Source organism: Ptychodera flava, chromosome 3 (genome assembly GCF_041260155.1).
Source record: "Ptychodera flava strain L36383 chromosome 3, AS_Pfla_20210202, whole genome shotgun sequence".
Taxonomy (NCBI): Eukaryota; Metazoa; Hemichordata; class Enteropneusta; family Ptychoderidae; genus Ptychodera; species Ptychodera flava.
This window is the reverse complement of record NC_091930.1, coordinates 25402815-25425820: the sequence shown is the minus strand read 5'-3', so window position 1 is coordinate 25425820 and position 23006 is coordinate 25402815. Positions and strand designations below refer to the sequence as shown.

At 35.6% G+C, this 23006-nt stretch overlaps 1 protein-coding gene across 2 annotated transcripts in view; it reads left to right on the top strand.

The window, feature by feature from the left end:
* The first annotated feature begins 327 nt into the window (after positions 1–327).
* Positions 328–23006, top strand: part of LOC139125848 (fibroblast growth factor receptor 3-like) — a 167205-nt gene continuing 144526 nt past the window's right edge. The window contains exons 1-8 of one of the 2 annotated variants that reach the window (XM_070691948.1): positions 328–547; positions 885–996; positions 3335–3510; positions 3876–3998; positions 4229–4340; positions 6537–6633; positions 6993–7091; positions 7419–8360. In XM_070691948.1, coding sequence (XP_070548049.1) covers positions 936–996; positions 3335–3510; positions 3876–3998; positions 4229–4340; positions 6537–6633; positions 6993–7056 — 633 coding nt within the window. In that variant the 5' untranslated portion in view covers positions 328–547; positions 885–935 and the 3' untranslated portion in view covers positions 7057–7091; positions 7419–8360. Of the gene's footprint in view, positions 548–884; positions 997–3334; positions 3511–3875; positions 3999–4228; positions 4341–6536; positions 6634–6992; positions 7092–7418; positions 8361–23006 lie in introns of those variants that run through there. The other variant, XR_011550383.1, reaches the window with a different exon arrangement.

Below are 23006 nucleotides of genomic sequence, written 5' to 3'. Positions count from 1 at the left end.
ATCCTTTGGCGAATATCTCGACAACGGATGGAGTACGAGATACAGACAGAGGAAATATCACGGATCAATGTTATCGTACAGAGAATCAAGCAACTGACAGTGAAGAAAATAATGAAACCGATATTGATCGACTGTATGAAGAGTTGCCGGGATATCATTCTTACGCGACGGTAAACAACCACAAAATATTTTCAATATTTAGCATAAGAATTGATAGGTGATATTTAAGCTTAAATACTTTGAAAATAACTTGAAATAATCAGTTATGTAAGTGTCTTTCGATTTTGCTCCTCGCCTTCTCACAGTAATTATTTTCTTTATCTGAAGGAGGACAGCAAACAAAAATATGCATCGCTAAAGCCACATTTAAAGAGTAGATCAGTTTATCTTGAAATAGGAAAGTTGCAAGATATTGAAATATCGCGAGAATTTCTTACTCTACGAGAGGTTCTTCATGAAGGTGCTTTCAGTAAGGTTGTCAAAGCGGAAGCCTGGAACATCGCTGGTAAAGATGGAGCCACAGTTGTTGCAATAAAAACAATGAAAGGTATGTTTACGGCATGATGCATACATTATACAGTTATTAATATAAAGCACAGATGTGAATTTAATAAATAGTTATTATAAATAAGGCTTCTGTCAAGAGGGCATTACTGCCCTATGTAATGATCATAAGGTGTTATTATTACATCAATATTATCGTATATAAAATAGTGTCGCATACCAAATGCTTTGAAAATATTGTAGCATTCGGAAGAAGTTGTTTAATAAATTTAAAAGGGTATGCGGTAGAGACACATATATAAAATGGTTAGTTAACAAATCTGAGCAAATGAGTAAAATCCGAAGTGATATCAATTTTTGTCATGTTCTTATTCGAATAGAAGGTGCTAGACGCAAACGACAAGGAAAGTTTTCTACGAGAAATTGATTTGATGAAGTCATTGGGCATTAATGAAAATATTGTTTCAACGCTTGGTTTTAGCAGTGAGTTAGGTAAGAATTAATCTGCCTCATACCTTGAATGAATATATATATGGGTAATATATATATATATATATATATATATATATATATATATATATATATATATATATATATATATATATATATATATATATATATATATATATATATATTTATCACATGAACTGGCCCGAATTCTCACCTGTGTGACGTAGAACAGGACGGATAAGAAATCCGAATTACCCCTGTTGTACGTCATCAACCGGAACTTTTTTCTTTCATGGTACCGTTCATACATGCAGGCGTCGCGACGACACGAAAATATTTGTTGTGATCGATGCCGTGCTAGCTCGCACGTTATTTTTACAAAAGGTGACCCGATAAATCCAGACATGGAAACATAAAGGCATATTTGTCCAACGAAATTTCAAGTCGCTAAAAACAGTAGCTTTCTCGAGAATCGAATGGAGATACCGACGATCGTTATTTTAATGGCTCAGTAACGTCTCGGCTCCAGTCGAGTCGTGTGGACGTCGTACCTGGCGACCCCGGTTGGCGATAAAACCGAAACCTACACCTCAAACTGAATAATGAGTATAGTATAATCTTCGGAAAAGCGACATGGAGGCACAAGCCTAAAGTCATTCGACTAACAACGATCAATTTCCTTAATCACACAAAACTCCGTAAAGTCTCGCTCGGAATCAAACTTGCAGCGCGGCATAATGCTGTAGCGAAGACATAAGCTGTCGAGCTGTGTGCAGCGCTGTGGAATCCCATGTACTTCGAAAGTTGACTCAGACAACACTCAAAACAGAGTTTCCGTCAACAAAATTAGGATGTATCCATGGACGAGATATGTGTCAATGCAAACATCAAAGTTCGTAAGACGAAAACATTGATGACCGAGATCGGGATTGACGAGTTGACACCGGCAGAGACCGGTGACGGCAACGTTGTGGGCACAGACATGCAATGAGTGTGTCATCGAACGGAATCTTTCGCGCTCGCAAAGGTCGTAAACTTGTGTGATATTTTGAAAGCCACGGCATCTCTGAGAATGAGAATTACAGTTTCGATCGTGTCGTCTCATTTACTTTATAAATATAATTGTAAATATTCTAAGTAACTCGGAGTACTATGGTTATCCGTCGCTAGCACGGTGAAAGCTATGTCCGCCGATGGCAACTTGCCTTGGCATCGGTACAGCGCGAGACAATGATTGACACGTTCACGTGACCGAATCCGTACGTCTGGTTGGTGGAGATACCCTTTAATGTAGCAAATTTCAGCTTGATGGGATTATGAATGAAAGTATCTCCTGGGTGACGGGCCGCTTTACTCTTTAAATGAAAGTAATCCGCGTAGGTAAAACACAAATCGCGACGAAATTCATGCAATTTGTTACGATAATTTTGATCCTTTAGTTAAAAGAAAAATAAGAAGACTGTTCATGTGATAAATATATAATCCCATGGTATTTTTCTCTGTTTGACGTCATCGTATACGAGTGTTTTTCGCGGAGCCGCACAACTTCTCGCCTTCGGCTCGAAGTGTACGGCTCCGCGAAAAACACTCGTATACGATGACGTCAAACAGAGAAAAATACCATGGGATTATATATAAATATATATATATATATATATATATATATATATATATATATATATATATATATATATATATATATATATATATATATATATATATATATATATATATATATATGAACAAATGCAATCGTACCGTAACATGACATGAAAAAACACAGTACAGAGTTTTCAAAGTTTGTATGGAATTTAATAAAAAAAAACGCTAAAAAACGCACTGACAAATTCTTTGACATTTCTTGGTCAATCAGAAAAGCTGCACATTATCAATACTGATAAAAATTTACGAAGATATACAAACGCTCTGGGTATGTTTCGAAATGTCATTATCAAAACTAAATTATTTATCAAGTGTTAACATCACTTACAAATAGCACTGTAATTTCCCCTGAAGACATCTGTATACTTCGATATATATATATATTTACTTAGTATCATTATTTTACTCATCCTCTATAAAGTCTTTACTTTACTTATTTATTTATTTATTTATTTATTTATTTATTTATTTATTTATTTATTTATTTATTTATTTATTTATTTAGTTAGCTATTCAATTAAATATTACAAATGTGCCATATTTCTTTTCATTTTGGTTAGTATATTTTCTTCAATCATCATCAGTGTTGTTTGAATAAATTTTTGCTCGGTATGATATGTAGTCTCATAACATGGTTATAATGTAGCACTTTAATGACTTACGCTTTATGTAGAAATCGATATTCAGCTATTTTTTTACATCAATACCTTCACTTCAGAGCCATACTACATCATTTTAGAATACATGGAACAGGGAAACCTACAGACCTATCTGCGGATGATCAGAGGTACGGAGGGCGCCAGCAAGGCATATGATAATTTTAAACTGACGAACACTGACCTCTTGAAATATTCTCAGCAAATTGCCCGTGGAATGGAACATATTTCATCTAAGGTAATTAACAAAGTTCTTTTTCTCCTCGAAAGTTACGTTCGCTCTTTACCGTAACATGTTAAACTTTTTTAGCTTTCGTTTTTAGCTTTCCAATTATGTTGTTAATAAACAACAACAAATGCTTTGTGATATATATATATATATATATATTATATATATATATATATATATATATATTATCTATATATATATATATATATATATAATATATATATATATATATATATATATATATATATATATATATATATATATATATATATATATATATATATATATATATATATATATATATATATATAATATATATATATATATATATATATATATATATATATAATGTATTTATTTATTCATTCCTGCAGTGCATACACCGAGACCTTGCGACTCGCAATATTCTGGTGAACAATGTCGGCATTTGTAAAATCGCAGGCTTTGGACTAGCTAGTGAGGTTGTTGATGAACGTCAATACAGGAGCAAGATACAGGTGATTTATAATACATTTCGTATCCGAGCGTACTGTCAACAATCCACGCATTGGCATTTGTATTCATATCGAGGAAAAAATGGTTTTGATACAGAGACTTTGCCTATCGTCTTGAAGAACATAATTGTCAATGGTTGATGTTAACAGTTTACAATCTCATGCATATTTTTCACTTGCAAGAAAATGAGAATTTTCAAAACCATAACTTTTCTTATTTTTTTTATTTACAGGATCGATTAACGATTGGATGGTTGGCCCCCGAAACAATTGATGGAACTGGGTTTACAACAAAGAGTGACGTCTGGTCATTTGGTATCTTACTTTGGGAAATTGTCACTATGGGTATGAATATTTTGCAGGGGTTTCCATCGATTGAGAAATCGCAAAAGTACGATATCATTACCCACAGCAGACATGCTTTGTATTATTAAGAGGAGATCATATTGTGTTTTCAAAATCGTATCCATTTTAGCTCACGTGTTCACATACGTAAACTAATGTCATAGCGATGTCTGTCTGTCTATCAGTGTGTGTGTGTGTGTGTGTGTGTGTGTTTGTGAGTGAGAGTATGTTTTTTTTTCTGTCTGTCCGTCTGTTCACACGATAACTCAAAAACGCCTAAATTCATGCAGACAGGTACCATGTGCATATGGCAAGATCTAATTAGATTTTGGTTTGTGTGGCTTGCATATTAATGAAGGTATGAAATATATATTTTTTATATCATGGTTTCCTATTGAGACATTAATGACGGTGTCGCCGTATATCAAGAAATACTGCACAAAATTCCTTGAAACTTTTCACAGATGGCAATCTTAAAACATTATGATGATAGTGGGAGTGTCATGTCAATTATCTACTCATTTGCATATTTAATGAACTTTTGTAATTGGTGATAGAAGTCCAAAATTCCTACATCAAATTTGATGACACCAGCTACAAATATTGATCCGATAGATAGCTAACTTCTCAGTGTGAAGTTAATAAGTATCTCATTTGCAAATTTGATGAAGCTTTGTAATTAGTCATATAACTCCGAAATACCTGAATCAAAAATGATGAAATCTGCTGCAGATACTGATCCGAAGGATATATGAGAGTGTCATAAAGAATTTTAGAAGGTGTAAAGTTAAATAAGGGTTCATTAAGGGTTCAAATTAGTAAATAGCTCATGTACATATTTTATAATTTTTTGTAATTCGTCATGTAACTCAGAAGTAACTGCACCTGATTTGATGAAATATACTGCAGACACTGATCCGACATTTAGTAGTGTGAAGTTAAAGGCGGAGCCTACCTTTAAAAGGACGCGAAGCTATGTGGACACCAAACAAGCAACACGCGGGCACATAGTGTTTTTTGTTGTTGTTTTTGTTTTTTTCCGGTCGCAGAAACGCAGAGAGACTGCCAAACAGTCAGCGCGAAGCTGCTGCCGATTGAACTCTGTGGTTATATTTAACTTCTAACGCGATGGAAGACAATTTTTTATGAAATTTGAGCGTTGGTGGTGGCGAATCAATGACCTTTGGCGATTTGAACCGACCGTAAATCAAACGCTTGTATAAACTCTGTTTGCAGGATTAGCAAAAGGTGACAAAAGGTTGAGATTAGTTTGTGTTATTAATGTTATAGAAATCAAACATCGTACTGGCCAAGTGTTTGATTACGAGGAGAACTCAACTAATACGAAAACCTGGGATTGAAAACTATGGCTTTAATTAAACATATTTAATGAATGCTGTAATTCTATAACTCTGAAATTATAGCACCGAATTTAGTGTAACCTGCTAAAGATATTGATCTGATAGACATCTTATATACTGAGAAGCATTGGGCAGTGCCAAGTTCATAAATAGCTCATTTCAATATATATATATATAATATAATATATTTATATTTATATATATATATATATATATATATATATATATATATATTTATATATATATTTATTTTTATTTTTATATTAAGTTTTGTAATTAGTCATACAACACCGGAATAACTGCACCGAAGTCGGTGAAACCTTCTACATATAGTGATATGATTAATATATATTTATCGCGTGAAGCATTGAGCAGTGCAAAGTTTATTTAAGGTCCATTTGCATATTTGATGAAATTCATAATTAGTGATATTACTCCGAAATTATAGCATTAAATTTGATGGAACATACTATAGATCTGATAGATCTCTAATTGTCCCATGAAGCATTGAGCAGTGTCAAGTTAATAAACAGCTCATTTGCTTATTAAATTAAGTTTTTGTGTAATTAGTGATCTAACTCCAGAGCTCTGTGCGAATGTTGTTGAAACCTGCTACATATAATGATGTGATGGTTCTTTGAAGCTTACTACTCTATATTAGACCTGATGTTAAACTATGAAAGCACATTCAGTTCACATCCGGTAAAATGCGGTAAATACAACGAGTATTACAAACTTACCTAACTAATCGTCCTTTCCAAGTAGTGATGTGCTGGGTTTTTTTTATGGATTTTTTTGTGCATTTTCAATATTTGACAATATGTGTCTTTCTCAGGAAACAAGCCGTACAAAGATATGTGTACAAGTGAATTGAAATCATCGCTGAAAGAAGGTTATCGAATGCCCAAACCACTGCATTGTGACGAGGATCTGTAAGTTACACAATTACTGTATATGTTTAGAATGATATGCCGTACAAAATATCACAATCTCCCTCGCTTAACCACTATAACGGTCGTTAACCTTTGATTTCGTACCCTATATCTTAAACCATCCCAATAAAATCAGTGTTTAGAGTAAAATGATGACTTTATTTTCTACTATCCCTCTTCCGTCAATAGAAATATATGACTTACTGGACATATATACTCGAACATTGCACAAAACTAGGACAAAACTAAACCTGTATTTTTGTGTAAATTATTGCGCTCATCATATTGACGCATGCGCGCTGTCGTCCGCTATTTTGTCTATGTTGTCCCTTACAAAACTTGAAAACTGGCATTTTCAGATACGCTGTCATGTTGAGTTGCTGGAGCGCTGACCCAAATGCCAGACCTGGCTTTCGGAATTGAAGACAATGCTGGATAAACTCGTCAAAGATGAAAAGGTGAATGCCAATCTAAAAATTTGCTTGTATATTTATTTAGGGAAAATGGGAAAATGGATACCAGAACATAGCGTTATTTGAACATATACCGTATTTTGTCGACTATGCTCATCTTTTAATAAATGCATTTATTCAAGCATTCAATTGTTTCGCGATGGATGTTTTAATCTCTAATTAAAAGTACTGATGTAATGTTGTGTTTCATGTCCAACTTGCTGAAGTACCTTATGAAGCTCGACTCATCTATCTCTGTCTCTACTGTATGACTAATGCTACAATATGCTGATTTTTAGGTTACGTACCCTTTTATTTTAATTCTTCTCTTAGATTTACATACATGTCGAAGCATAGGGCCAATCGACACTAAGGAACTGCAATCCGAGGACGGAGAGAGGTGTTGATTATTTCGGATCAATAATTACATTCCGAACACGAAAAAAAGCGGCAGCAGCTTGAAAACGAACGGGTATAATATAAAATGGTAATTTTGCGTCAAGTCCCATTGATCCACCGGTACAAAATGTTAGAGAAAAAAACATGGGGAGAGTAAAAATGAGGTTATCGCCATTCACTATGGGAAAAATACGAGTGTATCATGATACAATTTTATTTGCCCAAACCCTTTTCCTGAATAACCCCAAATACGTAAAGTAATTTTGAAACTGTATTCTGCTACCTTTCACTTTTCTTGATCGTCACAAATATCTAACGAAACCATTAATATTTACATCGGCACTAACCTCCCCCCCACGTGTTTTTTAATGACACAAAGGATTTTCTTTAATTTGGATCTACCACTCCAGTTATACCCCCTGTTTTCTACCCGCGATTTTTTTTTCTGAAGTGTTACCTCCTTCGTTCGTTCTTTCAACATCCCGATTTTTTTTTCTGGATGTACCCCCTATTTCATTAACACCGGCAATTTTTTTTATCTATCTGCTACAGTACCCTCTCCGTTTTTATTTACCCCTGGCGGTTTTTTTTGGATCGTCCGAATATTTAAAATAATTTTGAAACAATCTGAGCGCCGTATGTCTCCATACACTTTTAACATGTTTTCACTCTACTCTATGCTTGTGTATCTCATGTATCCTCAGGAAATTAAGGGAAATATGAAAAAAATTACTTTTTAGTGATCGGATTTTTAGCTATGGAGATTGTAAAGAAAAACAACATTTCATAATATATAATCTACTGTTTTTATATATTTTCAAAGGTAGGATGTCGTGGTTTCAAAGGTTTTAAATAATAATTACACTAATTCTCTCGATGTATTGCTGGAGTCTTTCTAATATTAACAATCTACTTGAATGCTAACTATAGGACGCATGGCAGCTTTTCCGAACACAGATTTAAACGTGGGGGGTATGGCCTATTTGGGGCAAGTCGGCCATACCCTCCACGTCTATTAAAATTCATGAGTTTGCTTTTCTTGTTTACGCACACACCCATATCTGTTGGAAATTTGGGGCTACTACATGGGGTTGAAAACCCCCACGTATAGGCAGTGAATTCAGGTGACTCTTTGTAAGATAGCTACGATTCCGAAGAAAGACAAGACAAACTGATGCTTTCACAACCGGAGTGATGTTTACATTTTCCTGACCATAAGTGTGGTGATTACAACATTACTGTAACAGCACAACTACTCGTGCAATTAACTATACGTATTCACTTAAAATAAATTTTCTGTCACGGTATCAACCGATGCACGATGGTAAGCTATTAGCGCTACTGCCGGTATGAGTCAAGTCGTATGCAGTCCAAATGCAGAACTGATGAAAATTAGGACTCACTTCGCCTGTTGTTACAGTTATGTACTCAGTGCCTGTTTATTGTGATAGGATGCTACTGGTGATAGATCACAAGCCTTTTTTGAACGCTAAAGTCACTAAGGTTTCCAGATTCGAATGTTGATGCTTCTATAGCCACCTCTTTCAGAGTGCGCCACTTTTGAGGTTAATGAAAGTTCATGTTAAGAACAAAATATGACACCAAAAGATATGAGTATTCGTGCTGTCATATAGAATCCTGTGGGCTCACAAAGGAAAAAGGAAAAAGCATGCGATAAATATAACCATGATGACGACATCGGGTACAGTCTTCCAATAACTAATCGACTCAGAAAAAACGTCGTCGCATAGGGACTCTCAAGTGACTGCTTCTGTGATGTAATCAGTATGATGTAAATATGGCCTATAGCAGACAACGCCCTTATATCTCTCGGTTATTCATTTACATCTATAAGACATGTACTTTTTTATTGCATGCCCACGGAAATGTTATGACCTTATCTTCGGTGTCAGCAGCCCTACTAGCTTGTATACCAACTTTTAGTATGTACATCGCAAAATATTACACTGTGAGTGAAGTTCAATTAATTCAAATCAACCCCCTACCGTTGCCTATCGCTCAAATTGTGTATAATTGTGTAAAAACGGCTGGCAAATGATCATGTGATGGAACTTTTAGAAATCTTTTGAGAACATAGCCTCTGACAATAATTTTTGAAGCCAGTAGTTACTGGACACGTCTGTTTATCGCTTCATGACAGTTTTCACTTATTCGCACTCTCAATGAGTAAACGATGTTTTACTGTGAATTTAAATTAGGCGCAAACAAATCTCCTTTTTTGCGCCCAAGCCTATACACATAGCTTTATTGATAGTTATGTCACATATCAAAGAATATTCTAAGCTGACTTGTACAATATATATACTATATATATATATATATATATATATATATATATATATATATATATATATATATATATATATACAACGTCTATATTGATTTGAGAGAGAGAGAGAGAGAGAGAGAGAGGAGAGAGAGAGAGAGGAGAGAGAGAGAGAGAGAGAGAGAGAGAGAGAGAGAGAGAGAGAGAGAGAGAGAGAGAGAGAGAGAGAGAGAGAGAGAGAGGAGAGAGAGAGAGAGAGACCAACCGGAGTCAAATATAACTCACGCAGCTTGTAAAATACGTTTAACATTGATAAAGATAAACACTATCCGCCATTATTCGGCCACTCCTGAAAAAAACCGAACCGTGTCAAAACATGCTAATGAGCTGTAGACCGTGTCAACTTTTCATTTCTTTCAAAAGTTCTTGACAGAATCGTTGCACAACGTGTACATACCCATCTTACCAGGTTTGATCTCCTCCAAAAGCGCCAAAGAGCATACCGTCCTAATCACTGCACCGAAACACCTCTTTTGCGGGTGCATAATGGCACCATGCTTGCCCTAAACGATAAAATGGACGTCATTCATCATGTTGGATTTGCTGGTTGCGTTCGATACGATCGATCATTGCATTCTATTGCACAGACTGCAATCAAGATAAGGCATAACTGGCACCGTTCTGTCCTGGTTCCGATCATATCTGTCAGATCGCAATCAGTGTGTCAAAGTGGGCAACGTAACATCGTCAATTTCGACAATGAAGTGCGGTGTATCACAGGGATCTGTACCCGGACCCATCCTTTTTACACTATATACATCACCTTTGGAGGATATCATCAAAGACAAGGTCTGGATTGTATGATGTACGCAGAGGACACCCAAGTATTTGTTATTTGCAGGCAACCAGATCACGTACGTACATCTCTTCAGGAATGTATCGACGATGTTCGTGGCTGCATGAAGTCAAATCTATTCATTCTGAACGATGACAAAACTGAAGTTTTCCATTTCTCGTCTCGTCTGTAATCCGATGCAACGGGACTGTCTAGTCTAAGGATCGGTGACGCTAATGTCATCTCTTCGAACTCTGTCCGTAATCTTGGCACAATTTTAAACAGGTTTGGTGCTATGTCTGATCACATAAACGGCGTCAGTAGAAATGGCTACTACTCATTATAAAGAATTGGCAAGATCCGTAAACTTCTCCATCAGGACACTACCGAGACATTGATCCACGCATTTGTAACATCTCAGTTAGATTATTGTAATAGTCTCTTGTATGGAATTAACAAAGATCAGCTTTACCGTTTGCAATCTCTTCAAAATGCTGTAGCTCGTTTAGTCAGCCGTTCCCGCAAATTCGATCATATTACACCCCTGTTTGTTGATTTACAGTGGCTTGCTGTTGAAGCACATATTAAGTTCAAGATTATGTTAATTACTTTCAAATTCATAACAGGCTTTGCACCTGTGTATTTGACAGAGCTGATAGAGCAGTATGTTCCTACCAGAGATCTCCGTTCTGCAGACAAATTACGTCTGATTCCACCTTGAGGGAAATTCAGTAAGGCATACGGCCATATGGCCTTTTCAGTGTGTTCGCCATCGTTGTGGAGTATGTTGCCTGTAGAGATTCGTACTGCTAGAAATGTTGAGTCATTTAAACGCGGTTTGAAAACTTATCTTTTTAATCTGTATTATCAGTGATTTGTTTATGCTTTGCGGTAAGCTTACATTTTCTTCACCGCCGTACTGCTCGTGTGGTGCTGACACTTGCATCAGGTATTTTGAAAATTTACATATTCTTTTTTCCGTGCTGTACAGCGCACTGTAACGTATGTGTAGTGCGTTTTTAAAGACATTGTAATAATAATAATAATTATAATTATTATACTAGTCTATTTGTTGTGTTTTGTCTCCATATTTGTGCCCATATTTTCACCTGATCAAGTCCTATTTTTAGGACGAAACGTAGTGTTAACATTATCAAGGCAATAAACAAGAGAGAGAGAGAGAGAGAGAGAGAGAGAGAGAGAGAGAGAGAGAGAGAGAGAGAGAGAGAGAGAGAGATGGGCAGATTGGCAAGTCCTATGATTGTGGTTTAGTTTATGCACGCGGACACTTTATTTGCGTAGCATGCCCATAGATATAAAATTTCCGCCATCAACGGAAATATAAATTCAGGATATAGGCATTGATATCTTATCCTTGACATCTTATCGGTGGTGTACATCAGAAGCTGGTGAGTATGGTTGTTGTCCAGTCTAACTTCATGATTTCTCCTGCTTCTAGTTGTTTGATACCAATTGCTCGAGACTCATTATTTCGGGTATTTTACTGAGGCCCAACGCAAAAAATATGTTTGGTCTGGTTCCCTGCTGACCCATTCTCACTTTCTACCGCTGGCTGCACTGTAAGCAAAAATAGGGTCAGGTATGGGCTAATGTTTCAGTCAGAATTTGACTGCATATTAATTAGCGCAGTCACCTGACAAGATCATGTGATCAGCATATCTTTACAGTAGTGGCAAGCTCGGAAATTAGATGACAAAAAAGCGAACATTAAAGTTTTTTTGTAAGGCAGCTGTTTGGTGTCCTATGCTGTTATTCTGTGATGGTATTATGTGGTGAACTAACGATTATCGTCTATGATTTTTTTCTCAGACGTGACCTGATAACCATGGTGACCTTTAGCATGGTCGGAAATGACTAAAAAATAAAGGGTTATTTTGTTTTTCATTCAATGTCGACATGGGATGCTTGGTTCCGGAAACTATGCAGGTAAAATTACTCCCTGTTCATTCGAAATCTAAATTCGAAGGTATCTCTCAAGGTGGAAATAAATTCAACGCAATCTCTGAACTCGTACTATAGACCAATGATAGCCATGCTTACAATAGCCCATACATGACCTATGTACCTGACCCTATTTTCGTTAGCAGCGTAGGCAGCGGTAGAAATGGGTCAGGGAACCAGAATAGAAAATGACATGTCATCATGCCCCCATGTCTTACTTGTTTAACTTCTTTCGTTTCTCAATCATGTCCTACTGATGACCTTCAGTTTTGTTGATATGCATGTTAAAAATGGAGATTAATAAAATAATCTGCAAATTGAAAGATAACTTATCTCCATGAACACATTTTGAGTGTTGAATGGGTTTTTGGTCATAAGCGAGAAACTGTTGTGTTGACCGTACTTTTGTGAGCAGTGTTCCTGTCGAGATCATTCTTTTTATCGATAAAATATAATGTGCCTTCCGTGTTTCATGTTCGCTTGTTAGAAAGATAAAGAAACCTCTCTACCACAAATGTCATTAGCTAAGCCGTACAGTTCCCTTCTCATATTAAAGCTGTGGTTAATATCGTGGTAATTATTGAAATGAAATTAATTTAGATGATGTCATTCCATTATATCCGTATAATATAAGATTGTTAGCGCGCTGTGATCAACTGAATGATTACTACAGCATATTTTTTCAAAGACATGCAGTCTCCTTCCTCAGATATATGGATTGAGTGAACAATTGGAACGGAAAGTCATAAAAAATACAGAGTGAAATAATGTCAATGTGCAGGTGTAAGTGTAAATAAAAACCGGAGTGTAAGTGTGATGTCAAGATGGTCAATGATCTGCAGCTCATCTATTTCGCGTTCACATCCATTCCTGTTGCTTGCGTCTTCAAAACTGCTGTACTGAAGTCATCGATAGAGTGTCCTGGTTTGATGAAATCTTCACAAGTTGGCTTGCATGTGTTACCTTACTGTATGTCGAATCTGTGGTTATTCATCCGTTTTTCAGTGACTGTCGGAATTGGCCTACGTATACGGCTTGTGGGCATTGTTTGCAGGTTATGGCGTAAACTTTTCGGTTGAATCACATGTAAAATTCCTTGTATGTTATAGGTGTTGTCATTCGGTCCAGTTATAGTTGTAGTTTTATGTATGTCGTGGCAGATTTCGCATCTTGCTTTCTGGCGTGGTAATTTACCTCTGGCAAGTTCGGCAATGAGTCAAACATATAGGAGTTTCGTTTTTCATTCAATGTCGACATGAGATTTAGTCCGTGGGCTGGAGGGGCCCACCGTGCACCCCCCCCCATAAACCTACTACATGGGTATTTTTTTGTTCTTTGGGATCTGCTGAACTAGAAAAAAGATGTTAACATTGGATATTTTGGGATGCACTACCTGTCTGCACTGGTTTTTGATTTGTATGTACCGCAAAAAATGGCGAAAAATGGGTAGGGGTAAGGGGTACTATATCCTCCCCTAAATTGAGTAAACTAGCATGAAATAGCACAAACTTTACATTTTTGGAAAGCTCAGATACTGCTCTTTCTGAGCAATACCAACTTTAGCAAAATTAATTTGTGTACATAGAATAGGACGACTTTAAAATGAATTTTTTTGACAATTTTGAAATTTTTTACCCAAATACCATGTAACAATTGTGATCTACTTTTTATTAAGCAAAATTTTCACAACTTTTTGTGTTTAAATTATTCATTCCGACATATTAAACAAGAAAAAAAGTGTTAACATCAGATATTTAACTATACACTACTTCTCTGGCGTCAATTTTGAATTGCGTGTATCTGTATGGGGTGTGCAAAAACTAGGGGTAGGGGTACAACATTCTTTCCTTGATGAAGTAAACTGGCATGAAATGCCATATACCTTATAGTTTTAGAAAGCTTAGATACTGGCCTTTCTAAAATGCATAAGTTTTTAGTAAAAAAATATGACGTCATAGAATTGGATAACTGTAAATCGATTTTTTCTGGTAATTCAGCAATTTTAACCGGAAGAAAATACGATAACTATTGTTTCCTCCCAATGAAGCAAATCAAACAGATTTATGGATGTTATTTACTAATTGCAATGTGCTGAAGAAGAAAATAAATGTCAAAATTGGGTATTTACAATCCATTATTGTCCCTGCTCACTCAAATTGCAAGTTTTGCTACATTGGTATATCGTGAATGGGCATTTTATTGTTATGCAATGAACTAATGCACAGCCTTAAAAAGAAGATTTTAAAACGCACACACATAGTCATATTGCCATTTTCTCCTTAAAGTAAATAGATTGTTGATGACTGTCTATTTTTATAATTTACTTTTTAAATATTTTCTATGAAATAATTTTGATAAGACGTATTTGGAAAATTGTGTATGCTCCTTGTCTTACTTATACAGCAAGCATTACTAACAATCTATTAGGCCGTGGGCTAGAGGGGGCGTCTACGTGCACCTCCCCCCCCCCAACCGCACAGGATAACAAACCTGTATTTTTCAGAAGCCTTGGGATCCCTAGAATAAGAAATAGGATTTTAACAGACAAAATATAGGGACTCAATAGCTGTTACGGTCATGTTTTGAAGGGTGCCGCAAAATCACGATTTTGTGACCCACATGGATTTTTGTCAAACCTGTCTTCATATACGTCATCTGCTGAGCTTACTGTTTAACATGACCTGGCTTATGGGGTATCATTAGAAAGGTGATGTATTCTTCTTGATAATGTTATATAGCAATATGCAATATCTTCTATAGTTTTTATGAAATAGGGCCATAATTTACCCCATACCCCAAAGTTTATGTTGCAAATTACTGTCAAAACTAATCTAAATTCTACCAATTATTTACCTAGACATAATACAAAGGGTAATGCTGTGTATTAACTTTGTGTTATCTGCTACAGGTACATGTTAGAAACCTGAAATAAACTTTTGACAGAAAAAATATTGGGATCCTGTAGCTGTAACAGTCATATTTTGAAGGGTTCCGCAAAATCACAGTATTACTGAATCACATTCGTTTTTGTTAAACCTGTCTTCTTGTAAGTCTTCTGCTGAGCTTATTTTGAACATAAAGAGGCATATGCGATATCATTTGAAAGTTAATTTACTTTTCTTCAAAATGATATATTGCAATATGTAATATCTTCTATAGTTTTCATGAAATGAGACCAAAACTTACCCCATACCCCAAAGTTTTATGTCGTAAATTACTGTCGAAACTAATCTTAAATTCTACCAATTATTTACCTAGACATTATACAAAAGGCAATGCTTTGTATCAAATTGTTTTATTTGATACAGGTACATGTTAGAAACTTGAAATAAACTTTTAACACAAAAAATATCGGGATGCTGTAGCTGTAACAGTCATATTTTGAATGGTACTGCATAATCACAGTATTGTCAACTCGCATACATTTTCGTTAAACCTGTCTTCTTTAAGTCGTCTACTGAGCTTATTTTTTATTATAACGTGGCAAGTTGGGCATCATTAGAAAGTTAATTTACTCTTCTTTAAAATGATATATTGCAATATGCAATATCTTTTACAGTTTTCATGAAATAGCACCACAACTTACCCCACACCCTAAAGTTTTATGTTCCAAATTACAGTCAAAACTCATCTCAAATTCTGCCAACTATTTACCGGGACATAATACAAAGGGCAATAATTTGTATTAAATTTAGTTTATTTGCTACAGGTTCATGTTAGAAACTTGAAACGAACTTTTAACAGAAAAAATATTGTGATGCTGTAGCCGTAACAGTAATATTTTGAAGGGTACCAATAAATCATGGTATTGCCAACTCGCATACATTTTTGTTTAGCCTGTCTTATTGTAAGTCATCTGCTGAGCTTTTTTTTAACATAAGTTGGCTATTCGGGTATCATTAAACAGTTTTTTTCCTTTGATATAATTTTTTGCCAGAAAGCGACTGACATATTGTAATATGCATTGTAATATTGTAATATCATCTTAAGTTGTAATGAAATAGCAAACATCTCATCACCCCAGCTCATAGTTTGATTTGCAAACTACATCTGTTCTAAAACTTTGCAGTTTGCGAATTTGGGATATGGGGTAAGTGTTGGTCCTATTCATGAAAACTATTGAAGATATTGCATATTACAATATGTCGGTCGCTTTCTGGCAAAAATTGTCTTTCCAATGATAGCCCATAAGATAGGTTAGAGTAAAAAGTAAGCTCATCAGATGACTTACAAGATAACACATTTAACAAAAACACATACGAGAGGGCAAGACTGGACTTTACGGTACCCTTCAAAACATGACAGCAGCAACCATTCAATCCCAGTATTTTGTCTGTTAAAAGTCTATCTCATATTTGTGACATGTCTATGTAGCAAATAAAACAAATTTCATACAAATCACTGTCTTTTGTAATATGTCTAGGTAAAAGCTTGGTAGAATTTGAAATCAGTAGTGACAGTAATTAGCAATATAAACTTAGGGGTATGAGGTAAGTTTTGGTCTTATTTCCTGAACACTAAAGAAGATATTGTATATAACAATATGTTATATCAAAGGAAAAAAACCTTTTTAATGATACCCCAATAGCCAACTTATGTTAAAAAAAAGCTCAGCAGATGACTTACAATAAGACAGGTTAAACAAAAATGTATGCGAGTTGGCAATACCATGATTTTGTGGTACCCTTCAAAATATTACTGTTACAGCTACAGCATCACAATATTTTTTCTGTTAAAAGTTCGTTTCAAGTTTCTAACATGAACCTGTAGCAAATAAACTAAATTTAATACAAATTATTGCCCTTTGTATTATGTCCGGTAAATAGTTGGCAGAATTTGAGATGAGTTTTGACTGTAATTTGGAACATAAAACTTTGGGTGTGGGGTAAGTTGTGGTGCTATTTCATGAAAACTGTAAAAGATATTGCATATTGCAATATATCATTTTAAAGAAGAGTAAATTAACTTTCTAATGATGCCCAACTTGCCACGTTATAATAAAAAATAAGCTCAGTAGACGACTTAAAGAAGACAGGTTTATCGAAAATGTATGCGAGTTGACAATACTGTGATTATGCAGTACCATTCAAAATATGACTGTTACAGCTACAGCATCCCGATATTTTTGTGTTAAAAGTTTATTTCAAGTTTCTAACATGTACCTGTATCAAATAAAACAATTTGATACAAAGCATTGCCTTTTGTATAATGTCTAGGTAAATAATTGGTAGAATTAAGATTAGTTTCGACAGTAATTTACGACATAAAACTTTGGGGTATGGGGTAAGTTTTGGTCTCATTTCATGAAAACTATAGAAGATATTGCATATTGCAATATATCATTTTGAAGAAAAGTAAATTAACTTTCAAATGATATCGCATATGCCTCTTTATGTTCAAAATAAGCTCAGCAGAAGACTTACAAGAAGACAGGTTTAACAAAAACGAATGTGATTCAGTAATACTGTGATTTTGCGGAACCCTTCAAAATATGACTGTTACAGCTACAGGATCCCAATATTTTTTCTGTCAAAAGTTTATTTCAGGTTTCTAACATGTACCTGTAGCAAATAACACAAAGTTAATACACAGCATTACCCTTTGTATTATGTCTAGGTAAATAATTGGTAGAATTTAGATTAGTTTTGACAGTAATTGCAACATAAACTTTGGGGTATGGGGTAAATTATGGCCCTATTTCATAAAAACTATAGAAGATATTGCATATTGCTATATAACATTATCAAGAAGAATACATCACCTTTCTAATGATACCCCATAAGCCAGGTCATGTTAAACAGTAAGCTCAGCAGATGACGTACATGAAGACAGGTTTGACAAAAATCCATATGGGTCACAAAATCGTGATTTTGCGGCACCCTTCAAAACATGACCGTAACAGCTATTGAGTCCCTATATTTTGTCTGTTAAAATCCTATTTCTTATTCTAGGGATCCCAAGGCTTCTGAAAAATACAGGTTTGTTATCCTGTGCGGTTGGGGGGGGGGGAGGTGCACGTAGACGCCCCCTCTAGCCCACGGCCTAATAGATTGTTAGTAATGCTTGCTGTATAAGTAAGACAAGGAGGCATACACAATTTTCCAAATACGTCTTATCAAAATTATTTCATAGAAAATATTTAAAAAGTAAATTATAAAAATAGACAGTCATCAACAATCTATTTACTTTAAGGAGAAAATGGCAATATGACTATGTGTGTGCGTTTTAAAATCTTCTTTTTAAGGCTGTGCATTAGTTCATTGCATAACAATAAAATGCCCATTCACGATATACCAATGTAGCAAAACTTGCAATTTGAGTGAGCAGGGACAATAATGGATTGTAAATACCCAATTTTGACATTTATTTTCTTCTTCAGCACATTGCAATTAGTAAATAACATCCATAAATCTGTTTGATTTGCTTCATTGGGAGGAAACAATAGTTATCGTATTTTCTTCCGGTTAAAATTGCTGAATTACCAGAAAAAATCGATTTACAGTTATCCAATTCTATGACGTCATATTTTTACTAAAAACTTATGCATTTTAGAAAGGCCAGTATCTAAGCTTTCTAAAACTATAAGGTATATGGCATTTCATGCCAGTTTACTTCATCAAGGAAAGAATGTTGTACCCCTACCCTAGCTTTTGCACACCCCATACAGATACACGCAATTCAAAATTGACGCCAGAGAAGTAGTGTATAGTTAAATATCTGATGTTAACACTTTTTTTCTTGTTTAATATGTCGGAATGAATAATTTAAACACAAAAAGTTGTGAAAATTTTGCTTAATAAAAGTAGATCACAATTGTTACATGGTATTTTGGGTAAAAAATTTCAAAATTGTCAAAAAAATTCATTTTAAAGTCGTCCTATTCTATGTACACAAATTAATTTTGCTAAAGTTGGTATTGCTCAGAAAGAGCAGTATCTGAGCTTTCCAAAAATGTAAAGTTTGTGCTATTTCATGCTAGTTTACTCAATTTAGGGGAGGATATAGTACCCCCTACCCCTACCCATTTTTCGCCATTTTTTGCGGTACATACAAATCAAAAACCAGTGCAGACAGGTAGTGCATCCCAAATATCCAATGTTAACATCTTTTTTCTAGTTCAGCAGATCCCAAAGAACAAAAAAATACCCATGTAGTAGGTTTATGGGGGGGGTGCACGGTGGGCCCCTCCAGCCCACGGACTAATGCTTTGTTCGATAAACTATGAAGGTAAATGACTCCGTGGGCATACGAAATCTCAATTCAAAGGTAGGTATCAGTTGGAAATCAATTGAACGCAATCAATGCACTGGTATTATTGACCAATGATAGCCATGCTTACAACAGCCCATACCTGACCCTACTTTCGTTAGAATAGCAGCGCAGCCAGCGGTAGAAATGGGTCAGGGGATTAGAAGATGTTAATGATATGTCATGATGACCCATGGCTTATTTGATTAACTTCTTTCGTTTCACAATCATGTCCTACGGATAACCATTCATTGTTATTGATATGCATGTTAAAATTGAAATGAATCATTTAATCTGCAAATTGAAAGATAACGTATCTTCGTGAACACATTTTGACTGTTGAATGGGTTTTTCGTCTTTAGTGAGAAACTGTTGTGTTACCGTACTTTTGCTTGCATTGCTCATATCGATATAATTGTTTTTGCGATAATTTTAAATGTGCCTTTCGTGTTTCATGTTCGTTGGTTAGAAAGATAACAAACCTCTCTCAAACAAAGACTTTCAGCTCTACCATACAGTTAGTTAGTGAGCAACTGTTGCGTTGACCGTACTTTTATTAGCAGTGTTGCTGTCGATATCACTTCTTTAGATACAATTTAATGGGCCTCGCGTGTTTCATGTTCGCTGGTTAGAAAGATAAAAGCCTCTCTAGTACAAAGATTTTCAGCTCTGCCATAGAGTTTACTTCCCATATTAGCGCTATGGTAATATCGTGGTAGTCAAAGAAATAAAATTAATTTAGATTATGTATGTCCATTATATTCGTATAATGAAAGGTTTGCTAGCAATTGCAAGTTGTGATCAACTTACTGGTTACTCGAGCATATGCTTTCAAAAAGATGTGTAGTTTTATTAGTCTGATGGATGGGTGGAATGAACAAAGGAAGCGGAAAGCCGCGAAAAAAATCAGTGTGAAAAATGTCACAAGCAGGTGTTAGTGTAAACAAAAGGAGAGTATAAGTGTGAAAATTAAACAAAAGAAGTGATGATTTTTAGTATCAAAATAGATGAATAGAAATCAGTATTCTGAAAAGTAACAGTCATTTGTAGTGTGACAGAAAGCCGTACGGTAGTCCCGGTTGAATCCCATGTTAAGACAGTCAAGAGGGCTAATGATCTTCAGCTCACATCCAATTCTGTATGTTGACTTCTTGAAAACTGCTACACTGAAATCGTTGATAGAGTGTCATGGTTTGTTGAAATGTTCAACAGTTGTCTTGTATATGATATTGTTCTGTATGTCGAATATGTGGTTATTCATTCGTTTTTATCAGTGATTGTCAATTTGGCTCATGTATACGGTTTGTGGGCATTGTTTGCAGGTGATGGTGTAAATGACATAGGCTGAATCACAGGTACATTTTTTGTATGCTGTAGGTGTTTTCATTCTGTCCAGTTGTAGCTGAAGTTTTGTTTATGTCGGGGCAGATTTTGCATTTTGCTTTCCGGCATGGTAATTACCGTGGCGTTTTCGGCGCATGACTCAAAAACACATTTTTTTGTTTTTCATTAAATGTCGACATAGGATGCTTAGTAGGAAACTATGGAAGTATAATGTCTCCGAGAGCATTCATACGAAATCGAAATTCGAAGGTAGCTCCAAGTTGGAAATAAACTCAACCCACCAATCACTGCACAGGTACTATTGATAAACGATAGTCATGATTACAATAGCCCATACCTGACCGTATTTTCGTAAGCAGCGCAGCCAGCGGTAGAAATTGGTCAGTGAACCAACCTAGAAAATTTTATGTAATGATGCCCCATGGCTAATTTCCTTAACTTCTTTCGTTTCACAATCGTGTCGAACGTGATCTTGTATGTTGTAGGTGTTGTCATTCGGTCCAGTTATAGCTGTAATTAGTTTGTGTTAGGGCAGAGTTTGCATCTTGCTCTCTGGCATTGGAATGTTCCATCTGTCTGGTGGGTGGTGCATCCTGGTCATTTACTGCTGACTATCGGCTGTTATCTGCTGTTTCAGATTAGGTGGTTGTCTGTAGGCAATGTTGGGTTTTTCGGTGATGGTGTCCCGTTGAGTTGTATCTTCTTCTATGATAGGTTGGAGGTTATTATTTTCTGTAGGCCTTCAATTGTGGGTTGTTGGTGACTACCAATGGCACTCTGTGTTTATTGCCCTTTTGTGCCGGTACCGAGTTTATTTGCTCATATCTTGACGGCCCTTTAGCATATTCAAACATAATTTTGCGACGTTGAAATCTGACCTGAGATCTGACCTTTAAACGACCTGAGTGAAGATATGGCAACAAGTAACGCCTACAGTATATAATTTACCGATGACCTCATTTGTATTTAGTAAAGGTATAACAAACACGACATCCGTTAGTTATTAAATCCGTTCCACTCAAGTATATTGTACAAAATACGCCATCGCGAATGTGTACAGTGGCACGTTTATTGAATTAATAACATTACATATCAAACCTTCCCGGCGCCAGGCAAGTTGAGCCCCTTAACTGTCTGTTAATGCGCAAACGTTTTCTCGTGATCGTAACACATAAGTAGTCTGTGGTAAACTGGAGAATATCGGCGAAACATCCTTAGGTGCCGCCAAAATCGAAACACATACTCGAGAAACAAACTGTATATATTACCTGTCGTTTGGTTTCAGCTATTGCTTTCGTTTTGCAACTATCACGACCTACGCATAACGTTTCTCCATGTATACGTGTTAACTACCAAAATGGTGGGTATCATTGGTACTACCTTCAATACACTTTGATTCTCACATTGGCAAATCTAACTTTAATTGTTGGACAGTAAGGTGCTATAAATCGTTATCATCGGTTGCGAAGTGTCTTTAATGGTTTGAACTCAAAGTACCAACAAAAAAATGACCTTCGGTCGTTTGAAAGTGATCTCAACGCTCACATGCACAAAGAAACACTTGCTAACTTGGGAAAGATTCCTTTGTACATTTTCCACTTCATTTAGGATCAACAAACATTGTCCGACATGGAGTTGTTTTGTCGAACACTAAATGTGGGTGTGTGATCGTAAAATTTCGCACATGACAGGAGACGTAAAATACTTCAACGTAAGGAAATATATGCAATGACAACATGATGATAAACTAATTAAGTGATAGAGAAATATTAAGACCCTTCCTGTTAATGTTTTAATTTCACCTACACTTATTTACTAACTTGGTAATATGTTTTAGACCTCGAGC